We start from the raw sequence: 13,566 nt of genomic DNA, 5'->3' as shown, positions 1-13,566 counted from the left end.
ATCACATTTTGCTCAGCCTGAATGCATTGAAGCTCCCATCCCCATTTCTCAGGAGTGTTCACCAAATGTCTTGCAAAACGTTAAGCTGGGAGGCCCTCTCCTGTTGAAATGAAGTATGTGTGATTTACTGCACAGAAGGGCACACAATGCAGCACAGGTCTAGGAACTAGTGTTTAGGTTAGTCAGCTACAAGCCCTGAAATTTGCTGTCAGCTTGTCACAGTGTTTCTTTCTGGGCTGGGTTTTTGTCGTTTTTTTTCCTCCACGACTGCCTAAAGCAAACCTGAAAGCAGAAGCAGACTACTGAAAAAAATCAGCACTACACAATGCTGTCCCCCTCTCCAGACGCTGCAGGACAGCTCAGTTTTAACCCCAATCTTATTCCCTGTCCTCTCTCTGACATACAGCTGGGTTGTTAAAATAGTCCTTGATACTACAGGTTTGCATCTCCTCCAGCTGACAAGGGAATCAAAGCCACTTTCTGGCTGAGTCTTCCAGACAATGCATAAAATAAGGCTTGTCATCCAACTCCATTTGAAAAAAAAGACTACAAGTGTGTTAGAGGGAGTAAACAGCTGATACTGTCCATGTATTTTACAGGTATTCTCATCACACACCACAGATTAGGGCCCTCAAAACCTGCTCTGCTTAGAGCTTGGCAGCTGGCAAGGTTTAGGATGGAGCTGGAGAAAAAGGCTTCTGAAGTGGGATAGGTCAGCCCAGTGCACCACGCGGACAGAGAACAACACATACCGAGTTTTCTCCTAGGGTTAAATGGAGTTTCTAAATTGACACCTGAAATCCACCTCAGTCCCGTTTTAGCTGTTTAAATCTTTCATAGGATCTGATTCATCTTGCACAAAGAAGTCCAGACCTTTGCTTCACCAATACAATGTAGCCTACAACAGTTCCTGCACTGGTATCTCCAGGCACAAGCCTGTAGAACCTTTACCCTTGTCTTAAGCAAACTAGGAAAAAAAAAGAAAATAAATTTGTTGAAAAATCCATTTCTGACTTACCCAGCAAATATTTTTTATTCTCAGAGGTAAAGATTTAAACCAAAACACGCAGATTTGCTATCTCCTCTTTCTTACCTGGACTGAAATCAATATTACATCCATCAGCAAAACTAAAACATGACACAGGAGAAGAATCACTTTTGACTGGCCAACAGGGAGACCCTTTCAAAACTCTCCAAACCTACAGCGCATGCATAAAATTAACTAGTGAGGTGTACAAGCTGCAACTGAAAGCATAATAACTTAGGCAAGTCAGTGTGTTTAAGGTTGTTCTTTCCTACTATTTCCTAGAACAGCCATATCCAATGTTTTGGGTTTTTCTTCCTTTCTTCATTAGAGTATCTCCTGAGAGAATAACCCACCATAGAGATTAGATCACCTGAGAGACTCTATTACTCTGCAAAACATCTTTAAGTGGAATTACTTTAAAGATTGCAAATAGTTGCTTCTTCTACCTGTGATAAAAAGGTAATTTAAAAATACTTTACATGAAATAAAAGACTTTGGATTGTGCTAATTTATTGCACTAAACCTGAGGGAGTTACACCATTACTAACCTGAAGCTTTTGTACAAAGCTGTTGTTCCTGGAAAGCAACTCAGTGTTCAAAGTTTTATTTTTTTTTTTAATCCTTCCTAGCTGTAAAGGGATTGGATAGGTTCCTCCTCCTCCCTCGCATTGTTGTAGAGAGAAGCTAGTTTTCCCCAAGATTTTGTGTCCTGTTGTAACCATGTAAAAATACTCTGACCAAAAAAGTAAAAAAGCGTATTTCTTCTAACAACATCAAAGTATTTAATAAGCATGAATTATGGCTTACAATATCTATGTGAGGTTGCTATGATTGTACTGAACTGAACTGATAAGTAATCTGAAGTCAAGATAAGCACAGTCAAACTGATGGGGCCAAAATCTCAAACTCAATCTCTGTTAGGGCCCTGAGCACACCCTCTCCCTCCTAGGCATTTGGCTCCTTGGGCTAAGCCCCAACCTCAACACGCACCTGTCAGGCCTTGAAACAGATCTGTAAAAAGAGCTGTCTGAGAAAATGCAGGAAGAAGCCTCACAATATCTTGCCCCTTTTCTTGGATGATGCATTTAAGTGGAGGCTTAACCTTAGTCTCTGTTGTAGGTCCACTTGTGCTTGGTCTTGGATCACAGTCACAAAGTCAGACAGGTCAGGGTTGGAAGGCACCTCTTCAGAGGGACCATCTTGTCCAACAACTCCCCTGATAGAACAGGATCATCTGTGGTAGATCACACAAGAACATGTCCAGGCAGGTTTTGAATATCTCCAGAGATTCCACAGCCTCTCTGGGAAGCCTGTTCCAATGACTCTGAACCTGATCCTGATCTGGCAACTTGACTTTTAGGCTAGACCTCAGACTTGCCTCCTGTCTACAGGCCTCTTGGGTTCATAGTGGACCCCAGCTGACCCTGGTTTCCATCAAAGGTGTGCTCCAGCCTTCCATCTAATGTCCTGTGGGACAGCACCCTTGCTGCATCCTGGCAGTCACTAGCAGGGACAAGTGAATAAACCAAACATCTAATTTTAACTATTAGGCAACATGCTTTACAGACACATGCACATGCATGTCAACATAAAACACAAAGTTAGGCTTACAAAAATGGCATAGGAAACTACCAATCACATGACCACGATTTTAAAAGAAAAATCTATTGCCTTTCCAGAGCATTGGGTGTCTGAGAAACTCCTGTATGGCAACAGGAGAAACAAGTGTTTTAACAGGAGTAACAAGGCTTCTTATCACTACCAGTAAGAAATTGCAGTGTGCTTTGCCTCACCAGTTCAACAGGGCTATTATATCCTTTAGCTACTTATTAACCTAACTAGTAATGACAAAAAAAAAAATAAAAATCACACACCACGAGCCTCTTACTAATCTCAAATAATACCATAATAATACTAGCCAACCCCAAAGGGAATGCTTTTTGTTAATTTTTCAGATTTAGTGCTCAAACAACTAAGCTGCATGTTTAATTAATGTATTTCAGGAAATGAGATAATTTTCTTTCATCGTATTTGAGTTCCATTACTGATGGAAGCACTTGCAAGTATCAGAAATAGTTGGAGATATTTACAATAAATTAATTTAATTACAAAAATCAAAAGCAAATATTTAAAGCCATGCAAAACGTGCTGATACAGATGTTTACAAAGTATAAATAATGGATAATGTGTCTGTGTGGTAAATGCAAATTATTCTAATTGCACAATGCCATCAAGCTATCTGAAGATTCAAATTCCTATTTAAAATATATGTATTATTTAAATTATTTCACTATTAGTTCATTAAGCTCCAAATATAAACTCTTATAAATAAATACACTCAGCATTTCAGCTTCCCACTCATGTCTCTCATCTTTCACATAGATCTAATATGCACAGTCCTTATTCTTACAAAAATGCATTCAAGGAAGAAACACCCTATGGGAAGTTACACTGATTTCAAGAAAAGTTCTCATTTTTGTATCTTACGAGACTTCTAAGAATATATAAGGGGAATATAGGGTCTGTATATAGATTATATGCAAAGTCAGCATTAAACAGAAGGAGTCACAATGACTGCTCTGAGCTCTGCTGTCCTGGTCTAGACTCCTCTCCCTCACAGATGCTCCACAGCAACTGTGCTGTGGAGAGACTCCTGAGTATTGGATGAGCCCAGGAGAACAGCTGACAGGTGAGAGAGTAATTTATACTCCTAATTCAAAATCTTGCTGGATTGCCTTCTTTGTCAGAGGCCAGCCTAGCCCAGGCAGCTACACTGCCTGTGGAAATATGTAAGACCCTTGCCAACCTTTTGACATGTGCTTATCTGTTAGCAGGAGCAGTTTCACTGAAGTCTGTTTTCAGAGCAAAGTGATCTGTGTGCCTAAGTGTTTAAGAGCTGAGATTTGAAACGTGCAACCAGAGGCTGGCAGTGTGACATTTCCAAATGTCCTTCAGCACCTGATCATTAGCAAAGATCAGCAATACCCTAATATTCAGCAGCGCTGAGTTGCAATTGGAGGGTCATGTGATTTTTGGAGCACGGAGAGCTCTGACAAAGCCTATTTCAATGTGCAAAGTATGCTAATGCAACATATGGCTGTTGTGCTGAGCCAACATCTTAGTCAACGCTTTGCCCCACCCACCATCTACTACACAATCTGAAATACCTGCTGAGCAGCAGTACAACAAACATAATTAATTAAATGTCAGTCAGCCAACAGTAACCACCAACAGCATCTAGGACAATTATTTCCTGAGTCAAGCTGAGATGAATACCACAGAACTCAGCAGCCCCAGTGTCGTAATTTTCGGTGAAAAGTGGTTGCTGTTTTATAGATAACAACCACAGCAGCGTTGCCTTCAACAGTGGCATCCTGTTTAACATCTTCATTCATGATCTGGATGATGTGGCACAGTGTCATCTCAGCAAGTTTGAAGAGAAAAGAAGAGAAGGAGGAGTGGCTGGTGTGACAGTAGGTTGTGCTGCCATCCAGAGGGATCTTGATGGTCCGGAGAAATGGTCTGACAGGAACCCCATTAAGTAAACAAAGAGAAGTTCAAAGCTCTGTATCTGTGGAGAAACAAGCCCATTCAACAGTATATGCTGGGGGCCACTGAGCTGGAAAGCAGCTTGGCAAATGACCTGGTGGTCCTGGTGGACACAAAGTTAAATTTCAGCCAGCAATGTGCTCTTGATGCAAAGAAGATAAATGGTATCCTTGGCTACGTTAGACAAAGTACTGCCAGCAGGTTGATGGAGGTGATCCTTCCTCATTACTCAACACTGGTGACTCCGCTCCTGGAGCACAGCTAACAACAACTAGGGTGTCTGGAGAAGTCTCTGTCCATGACAAAATGACACAATGGAGACGTGGCTTCCATTTGTCTCTGGAGCAGGAGGAGTACAGTGATGTGTATCTTACAGTATCTTGACTAGCAGCTAAAGAGTAATTTCTAAGAACTCCTGAGGCACCTAGAATGAGTCTGCTGATGGCTGCCATGTAGATACATAAAGAGTTTCTCAGATCATGGAACAGGTTGAGGGCTGCTTTAGGGCACAGTCATATCTGTTCTGCTTTCCTCAGCTTTCACTAGCATGAACTCTGATTTAAAAGACTTCCATGGCCCTGCTTGTGTCACTGCCAAATCTTTCTTTTTCTGTAGCAAAGGTGTCATTTAATCTAGAATCATAGCATAATTTGTCAGGTGGGACCTTTGGAGGCCACCTGGTCCAAGGCATTTTCTTCAGTATCTCAAAGAACAGGGATCCCACAGCTTCTCTGGGCAACCTGTTCTAGTGTTTGATCATCCTCACTGTAAAGAATACTTTGCTTGTATCTAGAAAAACAAACATCCCCCCTGCTACAACTTGCACCCATTGCTTCTCATTTGTTCACTGTGTGCTGCCAGGAAGACTATGGGTCCATTTTCTCCATAGCTAATCATTAGGTTGTTGAAAAAAGCCAATTAATTGCCTTGATGGCCTTCTCTTTTTTGAACCAAAGAAGCCCAGCTCTCTCAGTTTCCCCATTTTATAGGGAGTCATTGTGCTATTGCTTCCCTGAGTCAAATATGGCACAGCAGTGTATGTTTTCTATTCATTGCAGATATTAATCATGTTTCATTAATCATATTTATTAATGATGCAAACCTGGATAAGTGGGACTCAACTGTCTGTGTATTTATCAGCCAGAGCACTCAACGATTGCTACCATGTTAATTCTGTGTAGTAGAGGCAGGAACAACTTCTAAAGGTCCAACGCAGAATTTACTGAAATAAAAGTAAAAACTCAGTCCTGCCTTTAAGTCAAGTCTTTAAGTCAACTGCCCTTTTCAGACTTTTACATCTCTTTTCACAATGAAATAGAAAAAGAGGACTTTTCCTCATGCAAAGGCAACTTGGCATTTTTTAATAAGCCCAAAAAACTTGAAAGAGTTACAGTGTTTTATGTACAAACAGAATTTAGAAACAAAGTAGGTTATTCCTCACGTACAGAACAGATGTACTTTCATAATGTATTCTTAAGTCTTCAAATTCCTCTGTGGATTTCTAAGGACCACACAGAAGCAGATCCACTACATCATAATATTTTATTACACTATGTGATGCTAATACCCACACCAATTATGCAAGCTGCCATTGTTTCATGACCATGCCGCTCCTATTTATTTTCTTTTGTGCACTTCAAATTGACAACAATAATTGCTGCCTACATGCAGGTAAACTCCTGGGGTCCACCTCTAGAGCAAACAGCAGCACGGCAGGAATGACACCCTTCATCACACAGAAGGGACTCCCTCTCCAGCTACTTGGTGCATAAGTAACTAACTGCCTATCCTGTGTGCAAGCCAGTGCTGCTGATCTGGCAGGATATATGTTGGGCTGGAGTGGAAAGGCAGAGCACTGCATTGTCCAGATGGCAACCAAGGGCTGCATGTCTATGAAACAGACACCTTTATTTTGGAGAATGGGTGTGATGTTGAAGGCCACACTTGGGTACCTCTCTGATGGAGCAAGCCTGCTGTGCTGGTCTTGACTCAGACAAACTCCCTTGTTTTCAGCTCAAATTTGCTGGAGTGAACACTAACAAATATCTAGGGATTAGACTATTGTATCCCATTTGCTTCCAGGAAGATGGTGATGGTAAGAATAATGATGAGAACCTTGTGATTAATGTCACATCTAAATTTACATAAAAGACAATGCTGCACTTCAGAAATTTCTCATGTTCTTAAGGGAATTGAGTAAGTGAAAAGAGAATTTGAAATGAGAGCAGGGTTTTGCCCACGCTGCATTTATTTTTTTTACTACTTTCACCAGTCCAAGGAATACTAAAATTGTACTTTTGTCATGACTCTCACAGAACAGTGTCTGATTCTCATGTTTTGTTTTGCTTTGGCCGTTATGTGATTGGTTGGGTTTTGGGTGTTTTGTTTTTTTCCTCTTTTTTTTTTTTTTTTTTTTTTTTTTTTCCTCTAACCATGACTTCTGCTATCTTGGGATTTTTGATGTGGGTGGATGAATATGATGGTGAGAAGTTGAATCAGTTCAATGAGAACCCTGCAAGCTGCCAAACTAAACCATGAGCTCAGCATTAGCAGGAAGTTAAGCGAGAACAGAAAACTCTCTTTTAAGTAGGACAACCTGGCAATTGTGCTATCATTCTTAAGCCCTACCATCCAGAAGCAATCAGAGGTAACACCCAAATAGTTTTCAAGAGCTGCTATAGGCACAGTACACTGGAGATCCCCTAAACTATCTGGAGCTGCTGTACTCAAATGGCGACATCGAGCTCTTCAGTATCTACTCAGAATAATGACTACTATCTTTGTTTGCCTGAAGGTAAATAATACTCCTATCAATAGTCAAAGGCTCAGCTCTTCTAAGAAAATCAATTACACTAAAGATTTCCTGAAGTATTATACACTGTCTGAGAAGGGTAGCAGAAAAACAATAAATCTTGAATGGTTTTACATTGATGTCATTATTTTTATGCTCATCTTCAAGCATGACAAAGAATTTTTTCACCATTTAGGCAAATTTTTACCTACCATATAACGATTAAAAATAATTCAAAGCTTATATTTGAATTAAGAAAGGATATTCCTAGAAAAGGAATCCCAGTATTTTTTGAGAATAAACAGAATAAACAGCCAGATGTCGTGATGCTTTCTCAGCCTCTTTGGTTTACAAGATGAGAACAGAATTCCCATCAGACTTGAGGCTTTTTTTTTTCATTCTTGTAGGCTGGAAATACAAGAACAACTTTTAAAATTATACCCAAACAAGTCCATATTTGACCCAAAACAAAACCACACAGTCACAAAACTAATAATATTTTCGAATGTCAAAAAATAATTGTCTCTCATTTCCATTATATTTGGGATAAAGGGGTGACCTCATAAAAAAAAGGTGAGTGTCTGGAGGATGGAGCCAGGCTTTTCTCAGTGACGTCCAATGACAGGACAAGGGGTAACGGGTGCAACCTAGAGCACAGGAGGTTTCACATAAACATAAAGAAAAACCTTTTCACTGTGAGGGTGACAGAGCACTGGAACAGGCTGCCCAGAAAGGTTGTGGAGTCTCATTCTCTTCAGACATTCACAACCCACCTGGATACATTCCTGTGTGGGGCTCCTGCTCTGGCAGGGGGGTTGAACTAGATGATCTTTTGAGGTCGTTTCCAACCCCTAACATTCTGTGATTCTGTGATATAATCAAATATCTTTCATTCAAATGGGTGGTTAATTTGGATGTCACTGAAATAGCAGACTCCTTAGATTAAGGACCTGGAGTCCAGGCCAGAAGGATTAACAGTTTCCAAAAAAAAAAAAAAAAAAAAAAAGGCAAGAGATGCAAAATTTGGAATAGCACTGCAAGGTAGAAATTTCTGAGCCTCAGCAAAACCTATATAATTTCTAGAGTTCTGTCTGAGCAAAGATTCAGGTCTAAATGTCTGAAAGCTCCTCATTTCATTATAAATGCCTTTACAATTCTTTATGTGATTTAACAGGATATGAATGATAAAGAGACAGAACTGGTAGAACCAGAGGATTATTTTATGTTCTGCAGTATCTTGAAGAAGTACAGGAGTCACAAAGCAGGACGGCAAAAAGAAATTTTCTACTCTTAAAATTAATATCAGTTGGCTTTTCTGGAGGCAATCCCCTGGGGATCCTTAATTCCTATATTTTCTGACAATTTTTTTAAAAGCTGGAGTAAAGGGTTGCTTCAGGTTCCTCGGAGTTTGAACCACAAATCAACACAGCCAGATTGTTAAGAGACACCTCATTTACCCCATTTACAATCTGTGCATCCATCCCTTTTGTAAGCACAATTTGTCAGAAGCATTTACAATGCTGTTTGAAAAATCTTACTGTTCTTTACGTCGGCACAAGCTGCTTCCCTCCCATGTTTCTGTGGTAACTTCACCTCAGTACACACGGGAAAAGTCACATTCTCACATTATTTGCTGTACTTTCAGCTAGTATCTGAACACACTTCACTCACTGGCTAGAAACATTGAGGAGTCAGTATCAGATCATCAGCCAGATCTCCACAGGTCATGATGTCCCTACCATTGAAACTGTGCCTTCAAGCACCAGCAGATCTGGAGAGCGGCATCACATCCAGCACCAGGCACCCTATGGCAGGTTCTCTCATTTCCACAGATGTGAGGCTGGGAGGCTACATGGCTACAGTTCTTTCAGTACTATATTTATAGGTTTTTTTATCTCCAGAAGAGTGATTCACAGTGTAGGCAACACTGATGGCTAGTCATATCAGCCATTTCCTTGCAGGAAGCAACCTACTTGGAGAATCAAGGGCCAAAGGCAAATCTAGCCAGTCCCCAACTGTTAGGAGATGTCCATCTTAGATATCATCAATAACACTACACATAATGACAAATTATTAGCTGAAAAAAACCCTAACATAATTGCTGTCTTATTCCATTTTCCCCTTTAACGTTTATATCTTATAATAACAAAACAAAGCATATTCTGCATATTGTAATACAGATTAAATTTTCAACCTGCCATGCAGTTACTATCCTTCCCTTGCATAATGAGACTTTTCAGTACCAAGGCTTCAGTGTGCCATCTGGTGGATTTTCAGCATTTGGTACATTTTGTTTACCTAGAAACTCAGAGATGCCTGATATACTGACAGGAGTATCTACCTTATTTGGCCAGTATCTTTGTTACAGAAAAAACAGCACTCATCTCACCATCCCATATTTGCTCAAATTAGATTTTTGCCTGAGAGTAAGAATTTCTCTCACGTTTCCAGCAAGTGAGTTTTTACTACTGTTCCTATTGCAACTTTAGCTAATCCATTATATTCATAGATTTTGTATGTAATTGAACGGTGGCACTCTCAAAAAAACTTCCACAAAACTAGCCTAACAGAACTCCATATTTAGGGCCACAAGTTGAGACCCTCAATGATATTTAAGTGCTTAATTTTCACCAACCAAACATGCTAGGATTAGTCTCTTGTTAGGGATGAGGGTCAAACTTATTACCATGCAACTTCAAACAAAGCTGTGAGTTTGAGTAGTGATTCTTCATTCTAAGCAAAAAGTGCTATTAAAAATACTGTAGGTTTTTTATGATATGATGAAAAATGTGAAGCCAGCAAAAATATTTTAAACAAAAAATTCTGAGCATGTGTTTTCTACTGTATCCACCCTTTCTTTGTAACTGTGAGACATATCTTAGTTTCTCTGTTTTATAGAGCACGAGATGTGTAATGAGGAACCCGAGGTGGATTCCATTTCAAAAGACATCGAGTCCTTTCAGCACATGGCCCTAAGAGAGAATGTACTTTCTACTCCAGCACAGTGCCCTACACACCTCCACTCAGCACAAGATGCAGTATATTCTAGTGCAGCTAAGACTTCCAGGATTTGAAGTCTGGTTGGAGGCTGCCCTCTGAATGAATGAGCTGCAGCTGCCACGAAAGAGCATGAGTCTGCAGTTGGACGACGCTTCTACCCAACATACAATGTCAATTCAGAAACCTGGATTGAAGATGGCAATGACTATGGGAATAAAAGAAAAGATCAGCTGAGAGGAGTTGGATATGTGGCTGCTAATGAGTTTACTGGAGTCTGGACATATTTCCATAAAGAGAAAACAAGACAAAGATAGATAAACCAGAAAGGAACAGAACAGCAGTGATTGAAAATGCAGACTTTGTTTTTGGTCCCGATTGTTACTGGCAACCTGACCACTAGAGAAAAACAGGCTCAGCACAGTTTTATCCGCCACTGTGAGACTTGGCAAACACAGCAGCTGTGTGCTGTTCTGGACATTGATTTTAGCTGCCTTTTTGGACACAGGCTCGCTGCAGTGCTGCTGCAAAGTCAGCAAAGACAGACTGTTTTTAAACTGAAAGCTAACATCAAGAAAGGAAAAGAAGATAAACAACTATAGAAGAAGACAAGAAATGAATATGAGGATATCAGGATTTAAGTGTCGGTCTTCTGGTGGTTTTCAAAACTGAACAGTGACGAGGGGGGATGGCAGTTGGATCGAGAGTCCTCTCTTTGGTCAGGGCATCTTTTACAATCACATAATGAAAGCACAAGCCGTATGATGGGTCTAAAGTCTCTAGGAAACTGCAGGACAACACTGCTTTTGGTCCAGATATGCTATATTGCATCAGCAGTATTGTGAGCTAACAGGTGTGGATTTGCAGAAAGGAACAGCTGGTGCTGGGACCAGGTATCTACACCATAAGAGTATCAAGAGGCTATTTTGATTTAGTTCTGGCCTGACTCCGAAGATTTAACAACCATTAGGGCTTAAAGTTCATCCTCCAGATTGCTTTAGCCTAAAGGAAATCTGAATCACTTTGCAATGAAAACCAAAGCACAGTAGCATGGATAAATGGAGATTCAATTAGAAAGTGCAGACCTGATCTTAACTAAAATACCTACACATGACCACACCATCTGCCTTGGGGAGCAACTCTCGGCTTCCAGGCTAAGTGGTAGCTTGGCTGCTGAAACAACTCTCCTTAAAAGAACACCAGACTGGTCCACATAGTTTAGGGTTTAGCCCAGACCTCTGTAGGCCTCCTACAGTATCTCTAGGCCTGAAAAATTTATTATTTTGTTGTAGGTTTTCAGTTTTGAGTGCCTAAAATAAAGCAAAATATTTTTTTTCAGCCTGCCAGAATAAGAATTCCTGCAGGCTGTCAGAAAGTGCCTGTACTGTGTGCTCTGGGGCACGGCACACAGGAGCAAGGAGTTTTCTGGGGACAGAAACCCTTGGAGGTAACTCCCTGGTTGCTGCAGGAGCAAGGGGAGGAAGCCTTTCTGGCACCATCTTGTCCAACCTGCCTACAGGGAGAAAAAGACAAAAGTCCAAATTTTTGTTCATGTTGCTTTCCATCTTATTTGGAGTTTTTCTTTAAGAAGCAGAATTAGGTTTTTATTATCTTGGATAAAGTTCAGTGTAGCCCATACCACATTATATATTCTCACTGCAAACTAAATCCACTCATAAATAAAGAGTTACAGAATATTATTTCATTCAGGAATAAAAGTGGATGCAGTTACTGTATAAAGCCTTTAACCAAGATTGAAAGCACATTGCAAGGATTAAATATGATCTGAACAGATGAAATAAAAAATAACGGTATTTCTTCCATAAAGCTGAGAGTGTATAACACAATTTCAACAGACATTAAGTATCTTTGAGGATGAAAGCCACAAGAGAATACAGATTACAGTAGTTCAAGACATTTTCAGTTTTGCAAGCTCAGTCTGACATCTAAAAGCCAGTTCTTTCTCAGTAATCCAACTTTACTTGCAGTAAAATACTGCAAAGTATACAATTTGTTTTACCTGTGAGAAATAACAATGTCCTGTCTTCACAGTACATTCCAAGAAAACCTTTTGGCAACTACTATTTGAGTAGTTTCAAGGGCTTTTACATTACTTAACATTTTCTTGGGAGTGCAAGGATTTCTGATATCTGACATAAGGCTTGTTTTTATAGAACCAACAGCATTTTGAAGGCCCCCAAAGCATATAAGGAATTTTAACACCTTTAATGAAACTGAAGGAAGAAAAATTTATAACTCCGCATGTGGATTCAATAACTTTGAAAGTGTGCATTTATTAAAACAAGTTAAGCTGATATAAATTAGGTTTAAAGCAAAGCAAGAAAACCTTTTTCAAGGTTTTGCAGCAGCTCAGTTAAATCAGTTTAAAATAAAATCTTAAGGCAACACTGTCCACCTTTGTGCTCATATGAAGTCTAAGTGTTCTGGACAAAGTCTTTACTAACCAGGGTTTTTTTTGCTGTTACTGTGGCTCTCCACATAGGTCATTTGCAATGCACAGTTCACTGGCAGCCCTTTGTGTGCATGTTGTAATTTTATCTTTCTTCTTCAGCTAATTCCTGATATTTGCTTAATAGCGTTACAGAATTTCTCATTATGTGCACAAATTGGCCTCAGATGCTAGCAACACAAAACGAATTCTGTATTCCTAATGTTGCCATACATGAAGAACACCACTGAAGGTAACTTGACGCTGTAGCATCACCTTTTGACTAAATTGCCCAATGCTCAGTTTAAATTTGCAACGACACCGTAACACAGCAATTTGTCTATCTAAAGTACCAAATGTTTGATTTAGGCTCATGGGGCAACCAGGTGTGCGAGAGAGGTCGTTCCACAAAAAAAAATCAGTTGAGAAGAGATAATAAATAATGGTAGATGAGAATAATAAAGGGTTTGGGTTGAAAGAGGCCTTTAAAAGCCAACCAGTCGGACCCCCCCGCAGTGACCCGATCCGGCGGCTCGGGGCCCGATCTGACCGTGAGCGTTTCCAGGGATGGGGTTCCCACCACCTCTCACAGGGCAACCTGTTCTGGTGTTTCGCCACCTGCTCTGTAAACCCAAATCCTTCCACGCACTCGGTCTGAACCCACGCTACTTCCGTCTGGAACCAGCACCGCGTCTCGCGGCGACCCGGGCCCTCTCCCCGGGCGGCAGCAGCGCCGGGAGGCGGCGCCGCAGC

The 13,566-nt window shown here is 40.5% G+C and overlaps 1 protein-coding gene across 1 annotated transcript in view; it reads left to right on the top strand.

Moving 5' to 3' along the window:
• Positions 1-3,691: 3,691 nt before the first annotated feature.
• The window catches only part of TWISTNB (TWIST neighbor), a 14,499-nt gene continuing 4,624 nt past the window's right edge, over positions 3,692-13,566 (top strand). Inside the window, exons 1-2 of the mRNA XM_009994985.1 lie at positions 3,692-3,716; positions 4,364-4,568. Of these exons, the coding sequence (XP_009993287.1) occupies positions 3,692-3,716; positions 4,364-4,568 (230 nt within the window). The remainder of the gene's footprint in view (positions 3,717-4,363; positions 4,569-13,566) is intronic.

The sequence above is a fragment of the Chaetura pelagica genome, unplaced genomic scaffold (genome assembly GCF_000747805.2).
Source record: "Chaetura pelagica isolate M959 unplaced genomic scaffold, ChaPel_1.0 scaffold12, whole genome shotgun sequence".
NCBI lineage: Eukaryota > Metazoa > Chordata > Aves > Apodiformes > Apodidae > Chaetura > Chaetura pelagica.
Note: the sequence above shows the minus strand (reverse complement) of the source record. Positions and strands in the feature narration are given on the sequence as shown.